General features: G+C 43.1%; 1 protein-coding gene across 1 annotated transcript in view; it reads right to left on the minus strand.

Annotated features, from left to right (window-relative positions):
• The window catches only part of LOC123521963 (zinc finger protein 432-like), an 18,605-nt gene that overhangs the window by 4,996 nt on the left and 1,451 nt on the right, over window positions 1-12,158 (minus strand). Inside the window, exons 2-4 of the mRNA XM_045292534.1 lie at window positions 8,467-8,653; window positions 4,200-4,326; window positions 3,965-4,057 (exon numbers count right to left, since the gene is read on the minus strand). Of these exons, the coding sequence (XP_045148469.1) occupies window positions 3,965-4,057; window positions 4,200-4,326; window positions 8,467-8,481 (235 nt within the window). The 5' untranslated portion in view covers window positions 8,482-8,653. The remainder of the gene's footprint in view (window positions 1-3,964; window positions 4,058-4,199; window positions 4,327-8,466; window positions 8,654-12,158) is intronic.

Raw genomic sequence — 12,158 nt, forward strand, 5'->3', positions numbered from 1 at the left:
AGACTTATAACTGATAGGCTGACACAAATCCTCCAGCAATTAGAGCAGAGTCAACAAGACAATTCTACTAATAACAAAGAAAAAAGAAATAATAAAAATCATGGCTGAGATAAATGAGAGGGAAAACAAGGCCAAAAAAAAAAATCAATGCAGCAACAAGCTGGTTCTTAGAAAGAATTAGAATTGATAGACCATTGGCAAACCTAACCAAAGAAAGGAAGGAACAAATACCAATAATCAGGATGAGGGATGAAACAGGAAACTACAACTGACCCTAAAGGCTAATTACATAGTACTATGAAGGCTGTACTCCATTGAATTCAACAACTCAGAAAACATGGACAAATATTTAGAAAAACAACCCCAGATGGATATCAAGAACCTCAACAGATCCATAGCAATAGAAGAAATAGACAATATTATCAAGGGCATAACAACTAAAAAGCCACAGGGATATACCACAGGGACAGATGGCTTCACAGGAGAATTCTACCAAACATTCAGGGAAGTACTGACACCAATCCTACACAAACTCTTCCAGAGCATAGAAAAAGATATCAAACTCCCGTACTGTTTCTATGAAGTTAATATAACTCTGATACGTAAAGCAGGCAAAAATCCCCACAAGAATTGAGAACTACAGACTGACATCTCCAATGAAAATTGATGTAAAATCCTTTAACAGAATACTGGCCAATAGAATGCAAGACTAGATAAAACAAATAATTCACTATGACCAAGTGGGATTCATTCCAGGGATGCAGGATGGTTCAACATACAAAAGTTCATCAACATTATTTGCGACAATGACAAGAAAAAGGATAAGAACCACATGATAACATCAATAGATGCAAAAAACAAAACTATCAATAGACTCAGAAAAAGCATTCAATATCCAACACCCATTCCTGTTTAGGACACTCAAGAAGATAGGAATGGAAGGAAAATTCCTTGATATAATACAAGTTATACATGAAAAACCAACAGCCAATGTGGTAGTCAATGGAGAAAAGATGAAAACAATCCCCCTCAAAAAGGGGACTAGATAAGGATGCCCCTTGTCCCCTTTTTTATTTGACATTGTACTGGAGGTCCTAGCTAGCAACATAAGGCAAAGAAAAGACATCAAAGGTATTCACCTGGGGAAGGAAGAGGTGAAACAATTGTTATTCCCAGATAATATGATTTTATATGTGGGAAATCCCAAAAGCTCCACAAAAGGAGTACTGGAAGTGATAGAGGAATATGGCAGAATGGCAGAATACAAGATCAACAAACAGAAGTCTATCGGGCTACTATATACATCAGAGGAGACACCACAGAAGAAGAGATCAAACAGGTAGGGTCCTTCACAATAGCCAAGCATAAATTGAAATAGCTAGGGATATACCTAACCAAAAAACAAAAGATTGTACAAAGAAAATTACACACTACAAGAAACTAAAAGTGACCTCCACAAATGGAAGAATATCCATGCTCATGGATTGGAAGACTTAATAATAGTAAAGATGTTCGTCCTACCCAACACACTATATAAGTAAACCGCTATCCCGATACAAATACCAACATTTTTTTCTCAAAGAATTGGAAAAACTGACAACCAACTTCATATGGAGAATGAAGAAGGCCAGAATTAGCAGAGAATTGAAGTCGAAGGACAAAGTCGGAGGGCTTGCTTTACCTGACTTTAGCACCTATTGTGCAGTCACAGTAGTCAAGACAGCATGGTACTGGCGTAATGACAGATACTCAGACCAATGGAAAAGAACTGAAAACTCAGAATTTGAATCATCAACATACAGACAACTGATCTTAAATAAGGACCCCCAAAATATCAAATGAGAAGCAGATCCCCCTCTTCAACAAGTGGTGATGGAAAAAATGGATATCTACCTGCAGAAAAATGAAACAAAACCCTTATCTCACTCCATGGACAAGAATAAACTCAAGGTGGATCACAGACCTCAAGATAAAACCCCAAACTACTAGGGCCATTAGTGAGGGAACTGGGACAAACACAAGAACTTTGACACAGGGGATACACAGATTATCGGAGATAGGGAATGACACAAACACAGGGGAAGCACAAATTGACAAAAACCGGAAGATAAAAAACCGATGTTCATCAAAAGATTTTGTTAAGAGAGTAGTAAGGAGCCCACAGACAGGGAAGACATCTTTACCAATGACACATCAGGCAAAGGCCTTATTACTAAAATCTACAATACTCTGCTAGACTGTGATAAGAAAAAAAAAAAGCCTGTTGAGGAGGTGGGCAAAAGACCTGAACATAAATTTGACAAAAGCGGAAATCTGATTGGCCAATAAAAATATGAGAAAATGTTCCTGATCATTAGTCTTAAGGGAAATGCAAGTTAAAACAACGATGAGATACCACCTAACATCCTCGAAGATAGCCCAATTCAAAACCTCAAAAAGCAACAAGTGTTGGAGGGGGTGTGGTGAGATAGGAACTCTCACGCATTGCTGGTGGTCTTGTAGATATGTGCAGCCATTATAAAAACTGATTTGGTGATAACCTCAAACAAATGGAAATTGAGCTACCATATGACACAGTAATCCCTCTACTGGCGTATACCCAGAAGAAGTAAGAAACAGACCACATCCATACATCCGAGCTCCAATGTTCATCGTGGCACAGTTCACTAATGCAAAGAGTTGGAGAAAACCCAAAGTATTAAGGTAGCAGACAGACATTGGGCCTCTACTCAAGCCCTCCCTCAATGATTGCTTAAGCCCTCCCTGCCCAACATGATCGCTTAAGACAAAATAGGTGCATAAGAAAATAAGAAGAAAGCTGATATGCCCTCCTTTATTAGAAGATATAGCATCTGGGGTCTTAAAAGCTTAAAGTTAAACAAGCAGCCATCTAACAGGGAAGCAACAAAGCCCAAATGGAAGAAGCACATCAACCTGTGTGATCACAAGGTGTCCACGGGATCAGGTGGAAGATTCAAAACAAACAATCATATTGATGTGAATGAGGAAGGTCAGAGTGGAGACCCAAAGCCCATCTGTAGACAATTGGACATCCCTCATAGAAGGGCCACAAGGAGGAAAGAGAATAGCCAGGGTGGATTATAGCAACAATGAAATGCACAACAATCCTCTAGTCCTTTAAAGCTTCCTCTCTGTGCCCCCCCACACACACAATCATGACCCAGTTCTACATTACAAATCCAACTAGACCTGAGTATGTACATTGGTAAAGATAAGAAATCTCGACACATGGAATCCAGGGTAGATAAACCCCTCAGGAACAGTAATGGGTGTAACGATTCCATGAGGGTAGGGGAAAGTGGAAGAAGGTGGGGGAAGGGGGTAAAAGGGAAAACAGATTGCAATGATCAATGTAAAACCACCCCCCAGGAGGAGGAGTAACAAGAAACATGGGTGAAGGGAGAGCGTGAATGGTGTAAGATATGATAATAATAATTTGTAATTTATGAAGGGTTCATGAGGGTGGGAGGGTAGGGAAGAAAGGGGAGGGGGGGGAGGAGCCACTACCAAGGGCTCAAGTAGAAAGAAAATGTTTTGAAAATGATGATGCCAACATATGTACAAATGTGCTTAACACAATGGATGTGTGTATGGATTGTGATAAGAGCTGTAAGAGCCCCCAATAAAATGATCTTGGAAAAAAAAGAAAGAAAAAATTATGATGGCAACATATGCACAAATGTGACTGATACAATCAATGTATGGATTGTTATAAGACCTGTAAGAGCCCCCAATAAAATGATTTTTTTTTTAAACAGAGGGACCTAGTCTCAGGAAGAGGAATAAATCTTTCTCTACACTTGAGAGAAAGAGGTCCCACAGTGGACAGGGATACATGAAAGTGTTTATGCATTCTCAAACACCTCTCACAGATGTAAGGCCTTCGCCAAGCTTGAATGTGACTTCCACAATCATTCTCCATTACTGTTTACTGGTCACTCACCTGAACAAATTTCACCATTGCATTTTTCTAATATGGACGCAGGTGGTTCTTGTTCCAACCAAGAGAATGCATCCGGTTTACTAACTTGATAACCTGTCCGTGAGAAATCACAGAATCTTAGACACACCAAAATCGACTTTAGGTTTGTGAAGACAAATCTGCCACTTGGAGAGCACCATAGCCCCAAATAAAGAGAGAGACAAAGACAAGCCAATCACTAGAGAGCGCTCCTCACCGATGGAAACCAGGTGGCGGTAGGTCTCCAACATCACATCCTGATAGAGGGTCTTCTGAACAGGGTCCAGGAGCTGCCACTCCTCCCAGGAGAACTTTATAGCTACATCGCTGAGTGTCACTGATTTCTATAGCAAAAGGATTATATTCAATGAAGTAATTTTCATTTCATGATATGAAAGAAATATAAAAGTAATTTTTCTGCTCAGTTCTTCTATAAAGCGTGCATCTATAACACCTAGGCTTGTTTTTGTGTATTTCTTCGCAGATACCTTTTAGTAAAAGAAAAAACATAATAAACTATTCGGAATGAGTACATTCCTTAGTCCACCTATAATGAAATTAGAATTTTCTACATGTGACTGTGAAAGTGTCCTAGAAAGCTCACAGATATACATCCACACATTTTACACAAGTACATACATGTTTAAATTGAAAACAGTAGAGTGTGAGGAGGAGTTGGAAATGTTACCAGGACCCACATTCTCAGAGCCTTTGTAACGTCATTGGTGCTAACTCTCGGGGGCAGCTCAGGGTTTATTTCTATGAGGTGGAGCTCACTCACATCTCAACTCTTCAACTTGTTTTGGCAATTCTTTTTTTTTTTTTTTTTTTTTTTTTTTTTTTTACCATTCATCATTGTGAGTTTTGGCAATTCTTAAACAAGTCATTCCCCTGACAACACTCTGCCTCTTTTCTGGATGTGCTGATCCACTGCCAGGGCCCAGAAAAACTCATAGATCACAGGGGCTGATTGAGGAACAGAAGGATTTGGGGTCAGGAACAAAAGGCTATACTCAAGACCAGCATAAGAGAGCATGTAGCCCAAGTCTCCCTTCTTCAGTGCAGAGCAGCTCGCTCAGCTCCTATGGACCACCGTAGGACAGGCTCTTCTTGTCCATGGCAAGTCAGGTTGTTCTTGGGCATCTTAAAGAGCCTTCCTATTACAAACTCCTCTTGGTCCTGCCATTGGTCACCACCGGCTCTGCCACAGGGCCTGTTCTGCTTCTGCAGCCATTGGCTTGGCTGCTGTGAGCATCCTACACTGGCTCAGGCAGGGAAGTGGCTGTGTTATCAGCAGGCAACAGATTTAAAGATGCACTGCAGGACATCATTAGAGTATTCAAAAGCAAGGATGTTACTTTGAGGACTAAAGGACTTCAGATCCATGCCAGGGTATTTTCTTTCTTTCTTTTTTTAATGTAATCGATGTTTTAAGTACTTTATTCAAGACAAAAGTCCTTTTTGAAAGTACATCCAGTAACTATCTAATAAGATGTATTTCTCTGCCAGCACATTGAAAAGGCCATCAGTATCTCCCCTTGACATGGTTTATTTTTTTCCCAATTAAAAAACAATATAAATCCACAATGCAATTTCGGGAATTGCTTGAAGAAAATAAGCTGACAAGTCAAAAATATTTCTGGTGTTGGTCCTAAATTTTGCCACAGTGCAAATCTTTTTACTGTAGAATCATACACGTGTCCGGTGGTGGTGGTGGTGTCAGGTGCTGGTCACCTACTGCTGACCCATGACAAGGAAATGCAGCTGGGCCCCTGGCCATCCTCAATTGTTCCGACATCTGTGCCCCTGTGCCCGCTGTTGCAGCCACTGTGTCAACCCACCTCTGAGCGCCTTCCTTTTTTTCACTGCCCGCTGTTTTACCAAGCCTGCCGTCCTTGGCCAGGGACTGGTTTCTCCTGATAACACGCCTAAACTAAGTGAGAAGGAGTCTCGCCATCTTTTATTTCCTTTTCTTTTTCTAATCATTTCTGGGGGGCTCTTACAGCTCTAATCACAATCCATACATACTTCCATTGTGTCAAGCACATTTGTACATTTGTTGCCATCATCATTCTCAAAACATTTGCTTTTTAAGGGTTTGGGTTGGGGTGTTGGTTAGGTTTAAGGTTAGTGTGAGAGTTAGCGTTAGGTTGAGGGTGAGGGTGTTGCTTATGGTTATGGTGTTCGTTAGGGTTAGGGTTAGTGTGTTGGTTATGGTTAGTGTGTTGTTTAGGGTTAGGTTTAGGGATAGAGTTAGCCAAAACATTAAAAAAAAAATTTTTTTTCTTTCTACTTGAGCCCTTGCTATCAGCTTCCTTTTTATTTCTAAAGAGTATTCTGGAGTACTTCTTCACAGACAGATTTATTTATTCCTTTCATGCCACGGTATTTTCAGTCGCCTCATATAGAGGTGAAAGCTGGACACTGAATCAAGGAGACCAAAGAAGAACGGATGCATTTGAGCTGTGGTGCCGGCCAAGGATGTTAGAAGCGTCATGCGCTGCCAACACGATGAGCAACTCTGTCCTGGAAGCCAGGGCGCTCCTCTGAGGCAAGGATGGCCAGACTGTCTGACATACTTTGGACACGTAGTCAGGAGAGACCAGTCCCTGGAGAAAGATGTCCTGCTGCGTAAAGTAACTGGGTAGCACAAGTGAAAAGTCCTCAAGGAGAAAGGTTGATATAGTGTCTGCAACAATGGGGTCAAGTATAGGATTGTTTTGTTATGCACAGGTATGGGATACAAACAGGTTATTCCCCAGGTTGTCTCCCCCATATTATATGCCAAACCTAAGATGCCACTTGCTAACATATGGACAATGGCTATATACTTGGAGGTCAACTGCTTAGAGCAGTGGTTCTCAACCTGTAGGTCGTGACCCCTTTGGGGGGTTGAATGACCCTTTCACAGGGGTTGCCTGATTCCTAATAATAGCAAAATTACAGTTATGAAGTAGCAATGAAAATAATTTTATGGTTGGGGAGGGGTCACCACAATATGAGGAACTGTATTAAAGAGTCACAGCATTAGGAAGGTTGAGAACCACTGGCTTAGAGTTTATCTGCCTGAGGGTTATCAGTCATCTAGAGCAGCACTTCTCAACCCGTGGGTTGCGACCCCTTTGGGGGTTGAACGACTCTTTCACAGGGGTCGTCTAAGACCACCAGAAAACACATTACAATATACATTAAAATTGCTAACACTAGCAAAATTACAGTTATGAAGTAGCAATGAAATCATTTTATGGTTGGGGGGGTCACCACCACATGAGGAACTGTATTAAGTGGTCAGGGCATTAGGAAGGTTGAGAACCCCTGATCTACAGCAAACAGACCCTATTGTCTGTCCTACCCTAGGTGGGGCCCACTCCCTGTTGATACAGAGAGTGGCTTGTTTCCCTGAAGGAGAACCCAAAACAAGGCCACGCCAACTCAGAGGGTCAAGGTTAGGCTACGATCTTGAATCTATAGTCCGGGCATCTTGTCCTATGTGTGCCCCAAGTGTCTCCCCTTCCTATTGTGTGTACACTCCTAGCTGGTCCCCCTCCTGTCGCCTATATGCCTGTTGCACAGTCCCTTCCTGTTACGTGTGTGGTTACCCATAATCAGGGGAACTTGCATGTTCCCTAAATGTATATAAACCATGATTGGAAATAAATTCTCGCTCTCTGCACAGATCTGCCTGCTGACATCATGGCCGTCTGGGAGGTGAGCAATTGCATGCCTTATCTTGTCTGATATCTCATTAATTTTACCCCAAAATTATACAACCGCCCCTTGGACCCATTCGGTTGTGGGGGCTGGTACCCAACATAGGGTCACTATGTGTTGGACAAACTCGGTGGCACCTAACAAAAACAACACTGTGAGCCAGCAGCCTGCTGTCTGCCTTCCCCATTTCGGGTTCCTCAGCGATTGCAACAGCAATCTATCATTTGTCTTGATATACCAACTTCACCTATTAGGCAGCAGTATGTTGCCTGACCTGATCATCTGGGTTCGTCAATCTTTGCTAACATAGCAGTGGAGAGACTCCTCCAGACGGATATCTATCGACCCTGTGGATTTGGGATTGCCAGGTTCCACATCCTTTAGATTTGTTTGACACTTCTGTAGTTTGGGACTGATGTTGATGGTGATTCTCCTACCTCTGTACTTGAAAGATGTTGGAATGCACCTGCCATTTTTAAACTCCCATGAATAACAGTTGGGCTTTAGATACTCTAGGAGAATGTTGCTCTTCAGGATATTATGTAACATAACCTTTAGAAGGAAACCTATTCAGACAAAATGTAGTGTTACTCTCATAATCAGTGTTATTTCTGATCTTATACACAGCTGATGTTGAATTCTGAGTCAAAGCTTACTTCTCCCCAGTTCCCACTTTTCCAAATGTGCATTTTTCTGATGAACTGAACTGGCATCCCACAGGCTTCTACAAATCCACTAGGGACCCACAAAACACAAAACAAGCCAAAAGTCACCTGAGCGCTGATCATTTTCTTTGGTCCTTCAGACACTGCCAGAAGCAGAGATGCTCTGTCTTGGTGCTTTCTGGATCAGCTTCAGTTTTATTCAGAGACTTCTGTCTCTCATGAAGCAACAATCCCCAAACCAGGCACCTCCTCTTCCTTCCTCCCAGTGACTCTCTTTCGGCTGGAGATTTAGAATCTGTGGATTGATGGGAGAATACACTGAGTGACACATCACCTGTTGATCTAGATGTCATTACTATTCCTGTCCCTGTTGACTGGCCTTTTATTTAGTGATTCAAAACATATGACATGGGTTATAAAACCTAACATTCAGAATTGCAGAAATATGGTAAAAGATGACTTTAAACAAAAATGAAGCCTGGAATCTGAATACAAATGTAGGGGGTTAAAAAAAAAGTGGGGGGGGGGACAGGAGTAATCCCTACCTCACAACATAAAAACTATCAATTCGTGGTAAGAAATGATTCTCAATAGAAATGAAAAACCATTGAACCATGAAGAAGACATGTTGATATTAGAGTATGGGAAAATATTTAACTCTGCTTTATTAAACTCTATGATAAACTGAAGATTAATTAGTTTGCTGTAGGAACTGTAAAACTGTCCAACCACTTTAGGGGAAAAAAGTTTAAAAGTCACCATCATGTGATTGAGAGTGATAGGCACCCCGTAGGACAGAGTAGAACTGGCCCACGGAGTTTCTGAGACGGTATATCTTTACAAGAGCAAGCGGCAGCAGTTTTTCTCCTATGTAAATACTAGTGGATTCGCGCCACTAACCTTGAGTTTAGTAGTCAAGTGCTTAAAAGACTGCAACACCAGTCTCCTTTAAAAACACTTAGGTGTCATTCTTAGTTGGAAAATTATATACATTTTGAAACAATATTGTATTTTAGTATACATACCCTGATAAAAGTGCTTATTTGAATCCCAAGATTCAAATGTATGTATGCCAATGTATCCCAAGATGTAACAACATTTTTCAAGCAGGATTACTGTAGAAACTCAATATGGTGTGATGGCTTCCTATACTCATAGACAGCTCTGCTAGCCATGGTCCTTTAACTGCCTCCGATGACTGGGTCACACTTGAGCCCAAGGGGCCTAGACAGCATGCTAACAGTGGCTTGTACATTCTGAGGTGAGACTGTGCAACTAATGGGTGGGGAACCCTCATATAGAGATTGGTTACTTCTGACATCTTGTTAGGTTTCACTGATCCAACTAGGTCACTACCATGGGGGGGGGGGGGAAGAGCTAGAATGTAGTGTCCTTTGGACCTGAGCTCTTTACACTGAAACCCCTCAACCAGAAGAGAGAGCGGGGACACAACAGAGAGCAAGAGGTGGGGAGAAACCACAGCAGAACCAAGAGCAGGCGACAAAGAGTGGTCTGCTGGGGCCTCAGAGTAAGAAAGGTGTGTCACTGTGTAGGAGGGTAGTATGGGGTCTGGTTTGCCTGTGGCTACTTTGCTGGGGAACCAAGATTGTCAGTCCACGAGGTAGAATTCAGTGCCTTTGAGTCCAGGCTCACGGTGGATTGGGTATTTATAAAGCTAAAACAGCTTTGTAGCACACTCTCCTTCGGGGCAGAAGCCAAGGGGCTGCAAGGCTGGCAAAGCTGCAGGTGTGGCAGGGAAAAGGCTGCTGCAATGGGAGCACTGTGTCCCGAGTCATTTCTGTTGCTGAATTGTAACCTGTTACGTACCCACTTAATTTTAATAATCCAGACTAATGTATAAGTTCTGTGGGGCCACTGCAATGAATCATCGAACCCATAGGGTGGAGAATGTTGTAGAAGAAATGACAGATGTCTGAATCGGTACCAAAAATGTTAAGAGGTGGAGTCTGTTTTGATTTTCATTTGGTAGGACTCCGTCTTGGATGGATGCTGATTCTCTCCCCCCCATCGCTCAGTTACAGGAGGGAAGATGCTTCCCCCGTGTCACTTGTTATAGAGTTACTGGAGACCATTCTAAGGCACTGCCTTTACTGTGCACAAAAGAATTTTCCAAAACTTTACATTTTATTTTCAATTTGCAAAATCCATTTGTAAGTCTATGTCTTTGCCCACATTGTACCATAAGAAGCAAAGAGAAGTCACACGGTCCCTTTAAGGTCTAGCTTAGAAAGGCCATCAGTCAGTTCTCCAAGTTCATCACTTACCATTCCACCTTCCACCCCACAAGTGAACAAAATCCAGACAACTTCCCTCCCACTGCATGGAAAGCATTGCTTTTCTCCAGTGTCCAGTCAGTCATCCTCTTCTCGTAAAGTTTTACCGCAAGCACGTTCCCAGTCACCTTTGTAGCAGCATCTATTGCCGGTGCTGTAGAGATTCTCCAGGACAGCAAAGTCTTTCTGTCTTCTTGCCCACTTCCCTCTGAGCCTTCACCACAACTGCCTGTGGGAGCTATACTGACAGCAGTCTTTCCAGGGCACTCTCAGCTTATACTAGGCACCTTCTACGTCTCTGAGCATCCATCCACTACCCAACTCCACACGCACTTTCACATCGGAAATACTTCTGCGAACAGCACCCTGACTTCTCAGCACCAAACTGCCGCACTTAGGTAGCGCTGCTGTACCATGAATCTCATGTGAATGGTTCTAACCAACTGGAATCTATTTTCCCTCAGCTGAGCAGCCACCCTGTCAACTCTGACTTACGGTGACCTTACGGGACAGAGCACAACTGCCCCTGTGAGTTTCGGAGACTGTAACACTTCACAGAAGTGGGAAGCTTCACCTTTCCCTGCTGGAGCAGCTGGGGGCTTCAAACTGCTGACTTTGGAATGAGGAGCCCAACGCCTCGCCCACTGCACGCCACCAGGGCACCATGCAGTGCCTCTCTCTCCGTCAGCTCCCAGGTAAGTTCCCTTTCAGCTTCTCTTTCTTGGTCCTCTGGAGTTCGCCACGTGGTTTAGCATCTTTCTTTCCCCATCTCGGCTGACTTGCTTTCTGAATTTCTTTATATCTCACAAGAGAGGGACTCAAAATATACCCTCTATTAATCTTGCATCGCCAACATAACGCAGGTGTAGAGGTCAGAATTGACAACTTATATGTTCGGGCCATCATTCAATCCATCAAGGTCAGCAAAGCAAAAAGTGTGCATGTATGTGAAGCTTGGTGGGATTGGACATCACCTACTTCATGACGGCACTCCTACTTCTGCAGGGAGAAAGCCCCCCTCGGCCAACAGGAAGTGTGGCCAGTGAGTCCCTCAGACAGCAGTGAGCCAACTGCAGAATGAGCGGAGAAACAGGTGACGACCTAGAGCGAGGGCACTGCTGTGCACGACTCACTGGGGCCCTTCTCGCCAGCGAACTAGTAACTCCCACCCAGAGACTGGGTAGGACTCCACCCGAGGAAAGGGCTGTGGCCCACCAAGGGCATTGGATAAAAAGCAAACAAAAAAGCAAACAAGGTCCATGGTAGGCCTGTGGGCTGAGGCCTTACAATGGGATCACTCAGTCTGGCAGGTCTCCCAGTGACTGGATGGCAGGAAGGTGAAGGCAGAGAGAGAGGGAGGGGAACTTCCCTTTCTCCTTATGAGAGATGGCCACGCCCACCAGGAGGCACCATCAGGCTGTGACCTGATTGACAGGCTAAACTCCACCCTTACACTTTCATATCTTCCAGTTGACATGGAAATTAAGTGAACTACCACAGACCTAG

The sequence above is a fragment of the Echinops telfairi genome, unplaced genomic scaffold (genome assembly GCF_000313985.2).
Source record: "Echinops telfairi isolate 266 unplaced genomic scaffold, ASM31398v2 ScPeMD7_655;HRSCAF=1070, whole genome shotgun sequence".
NCBI lineage: Eukaryota > Metazoa > Chordata > Mammalia > Afrosoricida > Tenrecidae > Echinops > Echinops telfairi.